Source organism: Struthio camelus, chromosome 1, assembly GCF_040807025.1.
Source record: "Struthio camelus isolate bStrCam1 chromosome 1, bStrCam1.hap1, whole genome shotgun sequence".
Classification (NCBI taxonomy): domain Eukaryota; kingdom Metazoa; phylum Chordata; class Aves; order Struthioniformes; family Struthionidae; genus Struthio; species Struthio camelus.
The window spans coordinates 15,101,254-15,119,445 of NC_090942.1; the positions used below are offsets into that span (position 1 = coordinate 15,101,254).

At 43.3% G+C, this 18,192-nt stretch overlaps 1 protein-coding gene and 1 long non-coding RNA gene across 18 annotated transcripts in view; one reads left to right on the forward strand and one right to left on the reverse strand.

Moving 5' to 3' along the window:
* Positions 1 to 18,192, forward strand: part of LHFPL3 (LHFPL tetraspan subfamily member 3) — a 271,552-nt gene that overhangs the window by 231,737 nt on the left and 21,623 nt on the right. The window contains exon 3 of one of the 3 annotated variants that reach the window (XM_068929877.1): positions 877 to 904. The exons of 1 other annotated variant lie outside the window; for it this stretch is intronic. In XM_068929877.1, the coding sequence (XP_068785978.1) occupies positions 877 to 893 (17 nt within the window). In that variant the 3' untranslated portion in view covers positions 894 to 904. Of the gene's footprint in view, positions 1 to 876; positions 925 to 18,192 lie in introns of all 3 variants that reach the window. One more of the 3 variants, XM_068929866.1, reaches the window with a different exon arrangement.
* The window catches only part of LOC104140583 (uncharacterized), a 115,572-nt gene that overhangs the window by 19,549 nt on the left and 77,831 nt on the right, over positions 1 to 18,192 (reverse strand). For 9 of the 15 annotated variants that reach the window (XR_011138649.1, XR_011138636.1, XR_011138634.1 and 6 more), the window contains one exon: positions 3,261 to 6,451. The exons of 1 other annotated variant lie outside the window; for it this stretch is intronic. This is a non-coding gene — a long non-coding RNA (uncharacterized lncRNA). Of the gene's footprint in view, positions 1 to 3,260; positions 6,452 to 10,417; positions 10,523 to 18,192 lie in introns of all 15 variants that reach the window. 5 more of the 15 variants (XR_011138625.1, XR_011138622.1, XR_011138635.1 and 2 more) reach the window with 5 other exon arrangements.

Genomic DNA, 18,192 nt, shown 5'->3' on the forward strand with positions numbered 1-18,192 from the left:
ATAAATCCTTCAGCTTTAGGTAATTTTTGTATCTTTCCTCATCAGACAAAAAAATTTTATACACTTATGCAAAGAACTGTGAATTCACAATAAATTATCTGAGGAAGTAACTGAAAATAGAGATCCTCTGAGATACGAAGGCTCTTCAGGTCCCGCTGGGCTTCCTAAGGGCTTCGGGGGTGTAGGATCTCATAGGAGCAGGCTTACATGCATGCATAATTAGAAGTACAAATCGTGGTTGTCCTTGAGATCTAATCCATTATGACAGTTTGTACCAATAAAGGTTTGGAGGTTGGGCCATTCAAATGGTACTTGCGTTTTTGCAAATATAACAAAAAATAATAATCAGCAAGATCCATATTTTTTAATACTATCATTTCTCATCTAGAAGAAAGATGTCCATAGGTTTTGTGTGTGATTTTATCTTTGCTCTAATAAATTGTTCTGATTTGTGATTTTTTTTTTATTTTACATCTTTCTTCAAATATTTTTGAAGTAGCCAGGTTAACATAGTGTTTCCAGTTGCCCACTGATGGAAAGATGTTACCAAGCATTTTGTTTCTGTTATGATCAGGAAAAATGCAGTGAGGCACAATAATTCTTAGGACTACTTTGCTTTTTTATATCTTTATTTATGTTCTGTTACTATTTCTCCCCTATTAATCTTGGTTTCTTCATCCGCCTCCTTAGCACCCCGTTGAACCACTCACTTGGCTTTCAAAATTTACCTACTGGAAAAACTGAGACAAAAACCTGGGCTGTTCACTCTCTCCACACTATAGTAAATGATGAGATTGTTTACAGATGATACTACAATGTGCAAGATCTCGTTTGATTATACTTTAACTATTCTGTTTTTCCCTCCCTACCTCACAGATGATGGAAATGCTTAAAGCAAATTAAGGTAGTATGACACAGACTAATGTAAGTGTGAGCATGGCATCCAGGGGACAAGCTGTGAAATGTTTGCGCACTTCTGCCAAAATACGTTGCATGGCTTTCTGCTGTTGTCTCGTGTTTCTGATGTTAGGCAGCATGTTCAGCAACATGTAAGCATTTCATCTGAGCAACATGTAAGCATTTCATCTGATATCTATATCCTCAGCTTTGGTTTCATATTTTCTTAATAAACCTTTTTTAATGGCTGGTGGCCACTGCTAGTAGCAAATCTGCAAGCTGCATATGTTATTGTTAAGTAATGTTCAGAAAAGCCTCCAAGGATCAGGGCCTTGCTGGATATGGTTGTTTAGAAACCTGCTGTGAGAGTGCTGGAGTCTGCAGCTCACGAGAGTCAGACCCAGTATTGACACCTTTTCTGCGCTTGTCGCTGAGCAGCAGCTGCTCCCGCGCTGCAGTTTCTTGAATTCAAGCCTTTTATTAGCACAGCTGCTGCTACATACCTCTCCGCTCCCTACATCTTTGCCTTGCGATGCAAATGCTTTGTCACCTATCGTAAAACATGTTACGTGTTAATGTGGCAGGTGCCACATAGGAATGAAGAATGTAATGTTCTCGCAGTACTCCGTTAAAGAGACTCTACCATGGACAAATATGATATCTTCTGGTATTTATATGTTTTTTTAATTTGAGTGTATATAATGCTTACGAAGGTAAGACCAACCATAGTAGCCTGAAAGATACTTATCAACACCGATATTCTGGTGCTGCCTGTTACTGAGCAGCAGAATTCGGCTATTTCTGTTCTCCTGCAGTAGCCGCTCATATTTAAGTGCAACCTTTTTATCACAAGGATGGTACAGGGCAACTTAGTGTAATCTCCATCTTTGGAGATATTCAAAAACTTGACTGGAAAAAGCCCTGAGCAACCCTCCCTGACTAGAACTATTTCAAGCAGGGGTTTGGACTAGATGACCTCCAGAAGTCTCTTCCTACCTAAATTTTTCAATGATTCTGCAGTTTCATGACTGTGCACAGATGGGGAGTAGAGTGGAGCAATAGAAATAGTTTTCGCTATGCCCTGAGCTATCATTTGAAACCACATCACCAGAGATGATAGGTCAGTGCACTGGTCACTGTTCCACTTTTGAGGATAATAAAATGGAGATAATAAAATGCTGATTATTTCTCTCAGTATATCCAGTTCAGCCACTTGCAGCTGGGCTACACTACGGGTGTTGGTTGCATTTCCTTATCAGGCAACAAAAATATTTCAAACTATTATACGTGTAATAGGGGTGGAATTAGAGCAGATGTCTTGTGAGAACTGAATGACTTATCAGAAACATATCTACCTTTTGAATTACTGGAGCTGTAACAACTGACACTGACAGCTGTCTTTGTGATGTTTTTATACCTCTTCTCAATTTTCCTGCATGAGATCCCTAGCTCTGTTCCTTAAGACACTAATGATTAGAACTGTCAGAGCTGGAGAAAATCCACCTGGTGAGCAAGGTCACCTTCTTTATTCCCAGTAACAAAGGAAAACACCAGGATAACAAGGCTAAGGAAGTCCTAATTAACGCCAACGGAGACCTAAAAGCTAGGGAAAAATAGGGCAGGCAAAATAAGACGCTACAGAGGTGAGATTATTTTGTGAAATCATTGCAAAAGAAGCCTGGAAGCTAGAGTTTCAGAAATAGGGTTAATGCTGGGGATGGGCTGTGGAGGAGAAAGGGAATCAACAGCACTGTTTTGTGAGCTGCTTGGTGAGTTCCCACGAGCAGAGCCCTGAGGCACGGCAGGCCCCACAGGCAGGCGCTCCTTGGACGGTTATTATAAAGAGGGCATCGAAGCAATTCCTCCTCCTCCTCTCAATACCAGCAAAAAAGTTACAGTGCTGCTTCTTGAGCTCGGCTCCTGAAGCAGAGGCCTTTGGACCCACTACGTGCATGCCGAGCCAGGCCACCCAGCAACTCATCACCTCCTCTCCTCCCTGGGGAGGAGATCCACCTTCCTGCATCCTACCCAGCACAACTAAATGACTGTAGGCACACGGCTTTCATGGTAAGTGGGTATCCTGGCATTTTCTACATCTACTCACAGATCTGACTCTATTCCCCCTTAAAGATCCTGAAACTGCTATTTGAGTATTGCTGCACTATGCCACTGTGACAAGAAATAGTTCATCTTCCCAAAGCACCTGGTTAAGTGTTTTTGCTCCCAATTTCTTCCCCTAATCCACTCTCAGTCTAAAGTTCTGATTCCTTGAATTGTGCCACCTCTCCTGGTTGCCACCTCCCTCCCCTCAACTCTTTGACCCCCAATTATAGGATTGTCCCAAACAGCTGTCTTTCACGCACCAGTATTTGGAAGAGAACTGCCGATCCATGCCAGGTTTCAGCCTATTCATATGTATAATCTGGGTGTTTCTTGCTGATCTTCTTACGCAGCCATCTCTGGGTTCTGCCACAGTCTGGTGCAGTTGTAAAAAGGCCGGTTTCTTAGCTGATTTCCCTTTTATGCCGAGAAAGTCTCCAACTCTTATTTTACAAGTGTGAAAAAGTGGCCAATAAACAAGAATGACTTTTTTTGCTTTTCAGCACCTTTATATGATTAATAGAACATTAAATCATGTTTTCAAATCCAGCAAGAAATATTCAAATCAGATATTGCAAACAGAAATCCCACAACCTTTCAGCAGTAAAGAGTGTTGCCGACTCTCCCCAGGGAGTGTAAAATTTCATTTTGGAGATCTTTAAGGACAGGTTAGTCAAACACGTCAGAAGTGACATTGGTATAATTATCCTGCGTTGGGACCAGGAGTGGTTTGCATGACCTCCTGAAGTCCCTTCCTGCTGTATTTTTGTATGATTCCGCTATTTCAAATGATTTTAACAAGCTCAGCCACAAAATGCAATCACCAGTCTAAATGGCTCACACATTAAATGGCTGACACCAGGACACAAGTTCATAAGAGAGAACAAACCCGAAGAACCGCCGCAGACTGTTGAATGTCACAGTGTCTCGCTTTCACACGTACACGAAGGGTATAAGCCTCCGCACACACTGCTTGTGCTTCTTAGTGTCACAAAAGACCAACATCAAATAGTCAGTCAGCTTAAATAGTTGCCACAGAACCAGACGTCATGTAAAAAGGCATTTTGCTGAGCCGTTCGGTGAAGCCATTCATTTCTTAATTAATCAATATTTGATCTTCTCAAGAATGAAGAATAAACTACCATAATAAAGGGCCAGGCTATAAAACCCTGTGCTAAATGAGCTTATTGTGAGCAGTGTATCTCCCTTTCTTTTGATGATTTCAAGTAAGCATCATGAGCAAACTACCCTGCGGTCCCACTGAGTCGTGCCCACATGTCTTCATCTGTAAACCTTGTTATCTAGGCTGGCTTCCTCTTTGAGCCTCAGAGCATCCATCCTTTACCAAATCCTTTGACATGGCTACCTTTTCCAATTACATCATTCAGAGCAAATGACCGGAATAATTTTTCTAATTACCTATGGCACAGTCTTGCCCTTCATGTAAAGGTTAACTCCTTGGAAAATTATTCAGAGACTATCGTCATTGATCAAAAGCACCTCCTACAGTTTCATTCAACCTTTGGCCACGTGTAGTTCTGACCATATCAAATTAGGAAACTAGTTCCCAACATGCCTGCTGAGTGGCTCCTCTCCATAGTGTTTCAGTAACACTGACACGTTGGGATTTCCCATGGCACCCTCCTGGGCTTCCCACATGGGACAGAGCTCCTCACAGTGACTGTGGCTGGCCATGAATCTGTTGACTACACTGCTGCCTGCCTCCTCGTCTGCCCGACAGCAGACATGCTCTGCAGGCAATGTGCTCTAAAATGATCAGACTTTCCAGCTCACTTGCTGATGGCCTGGTTTCCTTTATTTCCTGTATTTAGATATTCTCTGCACTGTGGAGCCAGACATGCCTTGAGCAGTCTCATGCCCCTGGCAGTCTTTTGCCACACTTGTGGCACACTTGTTGCCAGACACTTGTGCTGGCCTCTGTCACTCTAAGAGATCTTCTGACCCCACATTTCCACTTGACCAACCCTGTCTTGCTCACACAAGCTACTGCTGCCTTGACATGTTTGGGGATCTGGGATACACCCACAATAAAAAGGGTAACACGCCATGTCCTTTTCTGCTACTATCTACCATTTTCAGTTATATGCTGATCCCCTTCACCACTGTCAGTTTTGTATGAGCCACAGACCAGCTTGCTCCCGAAAGCCCATGGGATAGCTTGGAAAGAGAAATGTGCCCGGTGGAATGCCAGTGCCTCCCTTGCTCAAAAGACTACCCATCTTCCTAATGTGTGAAAATTGCAGATCAATGACAGTGGAAAGCTCAGCTCGGCTCAGACCTTCCTTTCTTCAGCAGAGCACAGTTATAATCTTTCATTAAGGCTGGCCAAACTCCTGCACCATGACCACCCAAAACGTCCAGCTTTTCCTATGACCAAGGGCCACGAGACATGAGGATCAGAAGGGAGGGTAGTATAAACTACCTCTGGAGGTAGTTTATAGACAGGGCTGAGCTTGTGTCTGAAGCTCTCATGATCTGGCAGTGCTGGTCTCTGCAACCCCCAATTCCTGTGAGGCTCCTGTGTCAGGTGGAGACTGTCAGCCATGTGGGAACCACAGCGCATGGGAACCACCACTGAACCACTCACCACACGTGGCCTAAGGATCTTAAGTTATCCACTATCATAAATGTTGCATTTGCTGAATATCACAGGTTTCAAAAACCTTCCTTTATTGTAGCAGAAAGCGATAATCCTTCTCTGCATTGAGACTAGCCAAATAATTTAACAAGTAAGAGGGACAGAAACCTAGGCAGAACAACGGCATCTTATCAACCTGGCAATATCTTAACCTGGCAAGTAATTATGCATGAGCTGAGCTAGAACTTGATGATGCTGTTGCACCTGCTGCCTTATCTGTCTTCTAGATGAGCAGTTATTTTCGATTTTCTGGCTGTTCAACAGGCTCATCATTAAGAACGTTTTCTTATTTCTTAAAATATATTTCCCTTCTGTAGTCCTATTGGCAATCATGTTAACACCAAGAGCCCTCAAGTGCTCATCATCTTAATCACAGCACTTTCAGCAGAAAATGATTCTCTGAAAGACTTAAAACAAAAGGGCTCTATCCTGGTGCCTGTGGAACAGGTTATTCTTTTTCTGTTCCAGATTTCTGTTTCATATTAAAATGATTACTGGAAACTGTACTTTCTGCTGCAGAGAACCATCTTCAACAGACTTGAACTGGTGAAAAGGGCAATTAATAGGTTTTTTCACATCTCTAGCCTCTGTGATGTAATCATAAATTTTGCAAAAATGCAAGAATCTTTCCCTCCTGGTAAATGAGATCTGCCAGGTAACTTTGGTCCTTACCAGAGAGGGAACGGTGGATGAAGGCAAGGAGAGCCTACCTCTTTAGCTCCCTTCATCAATCAGCAAGAAAAGGCAGCAGGTTCTTCCACTTTGGTAGGCTCAGGACACACAGAGCACCACCATCTGGATGCCAAGGAAATGCACAAAAAATCAATTTCATTGAAATGAAGACATACAGCTATCTTCAGCCTGTTATATATTAAGGGGAGCACAGTCATTCTCCAAAATGCCTGAAGCCAGCTCTGAAAGCAGAGCTCATATATTCTCAGAGGTGCTTGAGCTCAGATCAAGTTTGAGGGGGAAAAAATATTGCTTCTATGAAATTCGTGCCAGAGGAGATCTCAAGAAGTAAATCAAAGGACACTAGGGACAAATCGTTGATAAAAGCATATCAAAACTTTGTTTAATTTGTTTGCACTGCTGTTGTAAAGCAGACTCACTGGAGACAATATGATCTACAAATGGAATTTGTTACTAAATCAGGACATGACTTACTGGAAGGATAAGGAAAGTAATGATTTCATCTGAGTCATTACATCTCCCTATCAATAGCATATCTCTGTGGGGAGCATGCTCACCTCTGGCTGAATATCAGGTGGTCTGTATAGGACAGACTCTAGAAGCTTAACTCAAGGACATGATAAACCCAACTATCCAGAAGTCTGAGAGTTAGATATTCCCTGCTTGAAATCAAATGTGCGTAGATGTGTGCAGTCAATGAATGGTATGTGCAATATGCAGCACATTATCCCTTCAAGCTGCAAAATTTGCTTCTGCCCAGGTCTGTGGGAAAGTGCCACGTGTTAAGACAGTGAGGGGGTATCTCCCGAATACATGTACGTTCACAAGCACTGCAACGTGTAAATCTGATGCATCCCAAGCACATACTCATGTGGTCTGTGTGCAATGCACATTGGACTAAGTGAGCACATGTTACACAGTGAGTGGATTTGCACCTGTGCACCTTTGAGCTGCTCAGCTTTTGGGGTGGATATTCAAAATCCTCAAATTCCACTCAGACAACATTTCTGGGCTGAAAAAGAGCACATGTATATGGAGGGAGGGGTGGAGAAACGAGATAAACTTATGAATCAGGAGTTGAATAGCCTTGCAGACATGCCACTCAAAATTCTTCAGCCTTGTCTTCTCCTTGCATCCTGTACTTCTGTCGTTCATATTGTCAAAGTCCATTTTGTGCTCTTCTCTCCCATATTTCCATGCAGTTCTTGTCCACCATCTTCCCAAATCTTCTTCCTCAGCAATGTCAACTTCCAGACAGCTCCTTCAGGCTCCAGAGTATTCCTCTCAGTCTGTTTCTCTTTTTAAAGTACCACCTTCCCTCCTTTGTAGGGAGGTCTCCCCTCTTCAGGACTGTAGTTCTGGGTGTTTTTTTTTAGTTATACAGCTACGGCTTAAACTGACCCTGTTATCTTTCCTCCCATGCCTGTCTTGTTTGATTGCAGTTGGGGAACCTATTATCTTCTCCATCCAAGCAGCTCACAACCTCAGTGTTATTTCCAACATTATCACCATCTCCCCTTCTCTCTCCAGAGTGATATTGTCATTTAATCCTGTTGACATTCCCTCAACAGTGTCCCACAAAAATATCCATTATTATTTGTTCCCACAGTAAGGCCCTGATATCTTCACCCTCAGCCTCTGCAGCCTTCTCTGTTCTGGACCACTTGATGCTCACCTTATCTTCCCTCAAAATGTCATAACTAAAATGAATTCCTCACTGTAATTCCCCAGCAAACCACACTAAATCCTTGCAATGCTTTACCTTCATCCTCTCCATCAAGTTCATGGTCCACCGTTTCAAAAGTTTCCATAAAACCACTCACACAGCTCTCTCTGCTCTTCTTCCTTCCTCCAGACTACCCATCTCCTTTTCCTGTTCATGGTGCTTCCTTCTCCCCCCTGGGGCCTCCTGTGACACAGAACCCTCTTCCTGCAATGCCACGACCACGGTGACCTTCAAACCATACCAGGCTGTGGAAAGCCTGGCTATGTTAGTTTCAATGGAGTCTCCCATATACCCTGGCCTCTGATATTGAGGTATTGCTTTGCAGACGAGACACATGCAGTAGTGTGCATAGTGTGCTCTTGCTCTGTAAAATCCTACATGGAGACCAAGCATGTGCTGGGTAGCAGGAGGAGAAATCACCTCAGTGCTCCTGCCCAAGCTGACCTCACTCAAGTTTAGCTCAAAGTAAACCAGAGTCAGATTTCATCTGCCATGTGGTTTTGTAGCAGGGGACCTAATGCTCATCCTGAGCTGGCAACATCCCTTTTTCCAGGAGACACAGCCTTTCTATATTTCCTGCCTTCATTATAAATTATTAGGAATGGAGACTAGAGTATATTAAATGCCTGTAAAAGACCTGGCATTACATTAAAATTACATGGAGAGGAAAAAGATTCCTCTGGAAGGTATGAGTGAGATTTGAATAGGGAAAGTATCTCATGAGCACGTATGCACAGAATATTTTTTTCCCCGGGGGGAAAAAATAGGGAAAGTGATTGTGTGACCACAAGACACTGTCTGAGTAGACTCTTTTGAACAGAGCTTAGAATACTATCCACCTATCATAAAGGACATTATTTCTATAAATATCTCAACCCTGTATATGCTGCTTGAGCTGAGATGTGAGGCTTAAAAATATTTTCTGTAACCCGCACCATTTCCCTGAGCAGCTTATTTCAGCTCTATGATTTACAACAAATTCTTCGGCTGGTGGCAGCTGCCTGTGAAGTAGTTTCTAATTAATAAGTGAATTTTCAGACTCCTTAAGGACAACGTTTGTAACAGATTAGAAAGATCAGAGATGCCACAAAGATTTCTAAATAACAAGAGTTAACTGTGATTAAATGGATCACTGTAGAGTGGAGAATAGACTTCTCAATTACATATCAAAATTAGTAAACAAAAAAAAGGTATAGCTATTTCATACTGATGACTTAAGTAAGCATGCCCAAGAGCAATAGATTCAATCTGGGGTCCAGAGTACTTGTAAGTGGCTGGTGATTTTGAATGCTCAGCGCAAGACTCGAAAGGGTTAAATTTTTAGAGCCTGGATAATCAGGCTTGTTTTGAAAAATGAAGAGGCTACAAAAATTATCTCCAAAATTAGTTCATTCGGAAGGGCTAATTCCATTTTGCCAATATCAGCCGTGATGGACATTATGTCCTGCAGCAAAGAAGGAGCTAATGCTACTTGTCAAATCATTTGTAACAGTTTTTCGTAATGTTTCAAAATATATGCAAGTCGCAACTTAACTGCATGGCTTGTTCATTTTAAGTCTAATTAATAACAGCTTGTATAAAATATGATGCACCATTCACATGCTTAGAATCTAATTAATTATAGTTTGCCTGTACCTAATAATAAATCTCCCTTGCTAAGCTTGGTCCATAGACTCATAAAAGTGCATAGCTTTTGATCACCTTTAAAGGCAGTTCTATCACTAGCAATGATATAGTTTACAGAGTCCTACAAAACAACCTCCTTCCCATAACCTTTGATGAGCATATCGCATGAAAGGTAATAGGCAGCATTTATAGACCATCCACATGAGCAAAAGCACAGACTACACACAGACTCCCTTGAAAAGCCTAAGAACCAGGCAGTAACTCCTGAAAGTTCTAGCCTGTTAATTCATATTAATACAGTAAATAAACAATGTTTCTTCCTAAGTAGCAAAATTAGCACAAAAAATCATTCCGTGTTGGCTGAACACACTTAGTCCTAGTGATACTCAGAGTATTATAGTTTCCTCTTGGTAGATAATAGCTGCTTTTCTAATTAAAGCATCTTAGAGACTTATTCTAGCCTCATTTTAGGAAGAGTAAACTCAGCCAGTCAGTCAAATATGTTTTTAACGCTGTCTGACAGTAAAATTCTGGAAAAGCTATGAATATTTTGCTTAGAGGAATAAAATATGGACCATATATTCCTTTGGCAGGATTTGCTAAACACTGTGCAATTACAGAGTGATACAGTCATGTTTCTCATTAAGGATAGCAACTCTCTGGAGGAATCCAATTAGCTAACTTGGCCATTTACCCAGCTAATCACAAATCCTTACCTTCCTATTTTTCCTCACCGTCCTTGATACTATCGGAAGGTGCAGCAACTGTGATAGCAATAACCATTCCCGTGATCTGCAGAAATGTCTCCCTCTCTGCTTCGGCTTGAGAGAGAGACAGAAAAAATGCTGTAAGCCATGCTGTTGGGATTGAGGGATCAGCTTTTTTTTTTTTTAATCTGAAACCACACACATAACTTTAAAAATACATGACTGACCAAGTGAATGGTGCCTCCTGGGGAGTTAGAAGTTAGGTCAATGTTTATGCACCTTCAGGAGAGGAAGATGGTTTAGTGCTGACATGGTGCCTTCGGCTGTGGATTCAGGCCAGGGAGGCGGTAATATCCAATATGACCTGGACTTCACATTCCCACATTTCTCCCTCTGAGACTGTACATGCTAGAAGTTTAAATGGGTTCAAAAAACAGCTAGATATATTGATGGAAGAAAAATATGCAAGGCTCTTAGATGCTACAGTTCCCCTTTTGGCTCCAGAAGTCCCTGAGCTGCAAATTGTTGGAATATGGCAGAATATTCTGGGGAATATTCCTAGAGCTTTCCCTGTTCTTCTGCTTTTCCCCACACATCCACTCCTGGCTGCTGCCAGAAAAAGATACTGATTGAAAGGACTTTTGGTTGACCTTACATACAAATAGCGAAAATAGTGTTTTCCAACCTTCCTGGGGAATACTTGTTCACTGCGAACCACTTCAGCTCTGACTCTAGCAGCTGGCTCTCGCTGCTCTCTTTCTGCCATGGACTTTGCCCTTCACAAGCCCTCATGCTCCAGTGACCTCAGCCTTTTACTACTTCTCTGGAAGAAAGCTTATGTATTTTCCTTGCTTCCCCCTTCCTCATACTAACTGCAGTTTTGTATCGTTACACAGAATCTAGTGGCATCTTCTGATGGATTCTTTACAGAAAGCCTTAAATCCAGCATATTTTTCAAATGTGATGTTACAATGCGGAGGCCTGACATGTGGTTTGTCATTGCAACATTCCTCATCTCTATTTCCTCAGCACATCATAGAGGTCACTTTGCAGAAGGTATTTTCTCCAGCTGCCCTTTACTAGAAAGACGGGACTGGTACCAGGGGCGTGAAAGTATCCAGCCATATAATGGGCAACCGTTTAGTCATATAGCAGGAGAGAGGACACGGCATACAGCTCTCTGAGACTATACTGTTAGCCAGAGATCCTGTCCCCACAGAAAGACTGAATATCACATCATCTTACCACGGACAACGATATTTATACCATTACAGTAACACCTTGTCATGGACACCTCATTGCAGGTCTAGACCCGCGACTCCGGGTGAGCCCTGCCTTTCGGGAGTGCCTCGTTTGCTCTGGAGGAATACGACTTGCCTCACTGGTGCAGGAAGGGGCATATTTCTCTGGACTTGCAGGAGTACTGGTTAAGCAGAGCAACCATAGCGCAAAAGATTGGGTCGCTTTTGCCTCCAACACTGTCATTTCTTTCTTGTGCAGTAGAGTTCTCAGATGTACACATACACAACACTTAGATTTATTTCTATTATTTGCCAGACCTACAAAATACATGAGCTGATACAACAAACAGCTTCCACCCAGGCTACAGGAAAAAAGATTGTAACTTTCTATCATATCCACAGCTCCATCAGAAAACCTGAGGTTTCACATGAAGGAAGCACCACACGTAACCACTGAATAAAAACAACCTCAGCCCACTGGGGACCCGACAGAATTTACAGACGCTGAACTGGGAATGACAATCCAGCCCTCACAGTGAGCACAGCACAGACAGCAAATGCACATACCAGTTAATATTTTGAGATTGTTTTAGCTTTATTTGTGCATCTTGACAGGTGACGTTTCCAAGGCACTGCAAGTCTCTATTGAGTTGGACCTATTATTAATTATGAATATGAAGCTGAACTTTGAAAAATACTTACATGACAGAAAAATAAGGACACCTGTGCCAAGAATCATTTATGCAGAGAGGGTGATTCTTTGAGACTTTGCCTGTGTCCTGAGCGCACCACTGTTATCACCTAGCCTGACCTGCGTAATGTTTAGCATCATTTCCCACAGCATGACCCAGAGCAATGTTTAAGCTAGCATATACTCTACAAGGGACAAAGCACTGCTGAGCTATACATCCTTTAGCAGGTTTCTACTGTGGTTAATTATCTTCACGGTTTTAAATTCATATGTATACATATTCCCAAGTGCATTTCCTCATCCGCGTTATGGTATGTCCCTGCATCTAAATGTGGGTCGGAGTTTGTCCAGGAGCATAGCTCCCAGCTGATGTTCCCTGCAGGTATAACCTCATATGAGGTTTTTGCTCCTCGCTCGGTCCCTTGTTGGCTGGCTCACTGCTCACAGCTGCTGAGGATGCCCATCTAGTCTGTTCTCCCAGGGCACCCCAGCAAAGTAAGCCAAAATGCTGCAGAAGAATCTGCACACAGAGCTGCCCCTACTTACAGGGACCCTGGAGATGGCTGTGGGCGAGATGTTACTCAGAATTAGGTCTGTAAAGAGATAAATGGAAGGCTGTCACTTGAAACGCTGATGTAAGGTAGGAATTGGACAACAGGTTTCATTAGAGTCACATCTGGAGCTACAAATCTGGCAGTTCAGGTGCGTATGGCTACAGCAGCCATAAGGGACAGCTGAAAGAGCTCTTGAATAACACCTCTGAAGAACTGTCTCTGAGACCCATGCAGACAGTTTAATGCAGGCAATTTCCTGCATTATCAAATTCCCCGCATTATCAAATGATGGGGTCATATATGGAAACAAGCTTTGCCATTAGTTCTCCTCTTGAGAAAGGCTGCTGAGAATAAACTTTTCTCCCCAGCAGTCATGCCCTCCTCTTCGTCAGCAGGAGCACAGCAAACCTTCCCAAGGGGCTTACACATGCTATTTACCCAGAATGAAAAGGATGGGTGAAAAAATTAACTAAACACTTGTTTAGGTAGCTGATACATTCGGTTTGGTTTCTTAGCAACCATGGGAAAAGAAGCTGCTTGAGATATGAGCTATCTGGTCAAATCCAAAAGGCATCATTAATGGAGGACTACACTCCATTTCTGTGTTCAATAGCAGCTGATGATTTGTGTTTGCTGCCTGGTGCAGAGAAAAGAGGCAACTCTCTCTCTCTCTGAAAACCCTTCTATATGCAAGAAAGGATGGCAAGTAAGCCCACCTTTCTTTACTGAAGGATGAGGGGAAAAGGTGGCCTGCCATTCTTTGCACGGGGTTATTTCAGATGGGGAAAGGTTGCTTAGGGTTAAACTGATTTTCATTTTAATGAGAATGGAAAGGATGAGAAAAATCTTGCACGATATTTTAACATCTCTGACAACTGCAATCAGTGAAGTTCCTAAATAAGGTCACAAGTAGGAACTATAGTTCCTACTCAGATTGCACCTACATCCATGCCCCAGCGAGAAGGCACAGCAAAAGGAGAGCAGGAGGGCAGTCCTGCAGCAGCGACCTTAAGCCACTTGAATTATGTGAACTAAAAAACAGACTCACACCTTGTTGCCAATGTAGCCAGCTGTCTCCCTGCATAAAGCAGTCAGTCACCCAGTCTGCTGGGAGATGCATCTACTGACAATGCAGGTGGCTTAGCTAACGCATCTTTTAAAGGTTGTTGCTTTGTGATCCCTGCTTCTAAGTGTACGAGAAGCTGCTCACGGCTGTTGTCTCAGTGATCAGCAGTGTCAGTCTCTGGTAATTCCCTTGAGCAAATCCACAAGGAGAAAGGGATGATTTTTGCCAAACAGTTTCAGATTTTAGTGAATCTCTGCATTATGTGCTGGCTTAGGGCTTGTACTGGTGTGTGTACTGGTGCAGCCATTTCATTGTTTTGCTCTTCTCAGGGGCAGTGTTTAAATCACTTAAATTTATGCCTGTTAGTGACACACTGGCTGTGCTCATTGCTAATACTTTATTTCCATCCATACTAACAGTATCTATCTCATTCATTCAGATGTAAGTATGAGAATGCTGACCTGTAGTTAATCCTACAAGTCCCTGACTTTTAATTTAATGACTATTAAATATTAATGGGAGCAAAGAGTGGAAGTCAGATCACCTTTTCAACAGCTTAGTGCCCCTGTCACCAGGCTATAATGTCATCCTTGATCTTGCTTTTTTATTCTCTTCCTCGTAGTTTCATTTACAGGACAGAGAAAGCCACGCTTTAATAGAAGACTCTGCAGTCAAGCAGCTAGCACAGGATTAGAGCTGAATCAGGATCTCCCAGCTCCTGGGTGAATGTTCAGAACATCACAATACTGGATAAAAGGGGGGTTGTTTTGCCCAGGTCCCAAGAGAGTATCCTCTCCACACACCAGCATAGAGGCAATGCTAGAGAAGGGAGGAGCACATGCACGCATGTGCAGACATGAACTTGTTGAGCTGTTGTGCAAAAAATAATTAAAATAATTCAGAGATGTGGAGGGTGTTAGGGCCTTCCCTAGGGCATGTGCTTTCTGTGCGTGGTTCATTCAATGAACATGGTGCAGAGAGTGGGCCCAGAGGCTCCTGTGTCCCCAGTGCAAGCCTTAACCGCTGCAGTGCTACACTCCTCGCTTTGTTCCAAACCCAGTGACGGGACACCTACCCTGGTAGGCCTGGGCTGCAGGTTCAAATCCCATCTTCTAGAGGAGAGAACTCAACATCACACTTTTTATTCCCTAGATGAGTACTATTACGTCTTGATTCTTACAAGAAGCACCATCACCTCTTCTAGTCCTGCTTCAGTAATAAAAAGTAATGTCCCCCACTTGATTGTCTGGAGCAAACCACAGCTAGGGCATCCCCAGCGGGCAGCAGAGCCCCTCCAGGCCCACCCAGGGCCGAGTCTAAGACTCACCCGCTCTCAGAGCTTGCTGGCCGAGCTGCCGGCTCCCTATGTGATGCGCTTGGATCGAAAACGCTTAGCCCTGGGCAGTGAGGGTTCAGCATAACATTGCCCAGGGTGGGTGCTTATAAGTCAGAAAAGGAAACATTTCATTTCTAAGCCCCTTAGGTGGGAGAGGAGGTTCTCTTCCTCAGCTTATTTCTGTGGGGTTTTCTCAAGATTTATTCTTTCGCCCTGCCGTGTGTGATCATATCCTCCCATACAGCCATACGTAACTGCTGTAGATATTTGCCTGTGCTTGAATCTACGTATCTGCAAATGATGATATTTTTCTAGTTATAAAGCTAATGAGATAAAGCAGAATTCAATCAAAGCAGTTGGGCCTGAAGTGCATTAATACTTAATACTACCCTTTACAATTGTAATTATGATTTATTTACTTTTTTAATTGCTATCTGGTTTACTTATCTCTATGAGAGATTTCTCAAGAGTATCTTTCAGACTATACTGTTTTATTTTTATAGAAAAATGCAGGCATTTAGTGAAATGGAAATTACTTCCTTATTATTTAAAATTAATTCAGCCTGTCAAAATGAGCTCATTGCCATGCACAGTACTTCCTTCTTAATTCAGTCTCAGCCTTTCTAGCAATTGAAATTCTGGGCTGAGGTGATGTACATAGCAGGTTTTTTATACATATTAAACCCTACATATTAGGAGGATTAAGGCTGCATATACATTTTAGAATAGGGCACATAATTATGAATCGAGTTTTGTGCCAGGAATGAAGGAATATATGTCTTCCACTGGTCTTGTAAACTGTTTTGCTAGCCAGGAATGACGCTATGAAGGTGCCTAATGGGAATAGAAGGGACTTTGCTGCCTGCCCTTGCAGGACTCCAGGATAAAAGTGGAGAGAAATATTTACGTATGAATAATTGGGATGCCAGTGCTCCTTGCCTTTTTTCTTCTTGGAATAAAAAAGAAGAAAATGAAAAGCAGAAGAGGATAGAGGAGCTTGAAACTTGTGATGGATGTAGGAAGAGAAAGCCTTAATAATGAGAGAAAAGTGCCTGTCACCTGAGGGAGTAAAGAAAATAAGGGGAGAAAGGGAGGAAAGAGAGCCAGCCAAACAGCTTCTGACACTGGGGATGGTTCTGAGCTGAAAATGAGGGGAAATGAAGGAAAAAGGAATAAAATGAGCTTTCAGATGGCAAAATCTGTGTTTCAGTAGCACAAGCTCACAGTAAGAGCTAGCACCGGGAGCCCTGTGGTCTGTCTGGCTCACCCTGCTGTGCCCATGAGAGCTGCTCTGCCCAGGGCAATGGAAAGTAGCAGCAGAAGTCATGCCCGGTCCTTGGGTGACTCTGCACACCTTCCTCTCGGGGAAGGACCAGGAGCACAACCCCGTGGCAAGCGACGGAGAGCAAGGCCCAGAGACCTCTAACGGAGCTTGCTGTCCGGACAAGCCAAGATTAGTGCTTCTAGGGAGTAATTCATCTTGTCCTTGTGTAGGTGTCTAAAATAAGCCCGATGACTCACCCCCCAGAGGCTGTATCTACAGTAATAAATTAAATGTGGCTGGGAACGCTCTCAGGCACCGAGGCCAACGGGTGCAGTGTGGCCTGCGTCTACACTAGCTAACTGTTTTCACCACCAAAGCAAGGAGCAATCAGCGCTCAGGCAACTGAGAACAGCCTCGGGCACATCTGGTAAGGGGGCTGAAGAAGATTAGCTGGCATGTAGCAGCATGGGGGCACCGCTGATCTCACACGTTCCCACACAGACGGTCACGTTTCTGCACCCAGGAGAGTTTTCCCAGGCACCAGGTTAATATACTAGTACAGATGTTACCTAGAAGTGCCTGTCTTTGTAGACTAGAGGGAAAGTTCAGGGTGACCAGCTCAGAAACATGCCTCCATCTGGCAGCTATCTGTGGCTCACTGAGGGCAGCTCCACTGTCCCAGGCACAGCTAGAAGCAGCCCTGCTGACGCCAGGTCCGCAGCCATGGCTGTGCCCCGTCCCAGGGTGGCAGGTCCTCGCTCCGCCATCCTCTCCCTGTCCCAGCAGGGACCAACATCTTGTCCTCTGGCCTTCAGGGTTGTCTATGTCAGATACAGTCTTGTCTGAGGAAAGGCATTTAGTTTGGCCATAGGTTTGCTTCAGGGTCAAGAATCAGTTGCGGGGGGCAGAGGGGAAAAGACAGGACTTTAGAAGAGCTTTATGATTCAGACTCCTTTCTCTGAGCTACTTTCACTCATCTTTGCAGCTGAATGTCTGTGATGGATGTTCAATATTCTGGAGTCAGCTGAATGTTGTAGGAATTACCTCAGGGATTCAGCTTCCCTGGGTAACTGTCCTGGTCACAATCCCTAAAAAGACGACAGCAGAAAAAGAAAAGTTGGAGGACTGAGCTATCAAGGAACAGACTCTTTGGAGGGCAACTGACAAGATTGCCGTTCCTGTAATGAGATGACTCTGGAACTGATTTTTCTATTCACTGACTGAATCAAAAAAGTATTTTAAAAATGTTTTAATCAATTTAGGCAGACCAGAAGCAAAACTTTTACTGTCACTCTTATCTTTTGTCATCACTACTATCTGCAAGAAGGGTAAGAAAGAGGATCTGGAGAACTACAGGCCAGTCAGTGTCACCTCAATCCCTGGGCAGGTGATGGAGCAAATAATCCTGGAAACCATTTCCAAACTTATTAAGGACAGGAAGGTGATTGGGAATAGTCAGCATGGATTTGCAAAGGGGAAATCATGTCTTGACCAACCTCATAGCCTTCTGCGATGAAACAGCTAGTTCAGTGGTCAAAAGGAAAGCAGTGGCTATTGTTTTTCTTGACATTGTCTCCTATAACATCCTTATTAACCAACTGATGAAATATGGACTAGAAAACGGACAGTGAG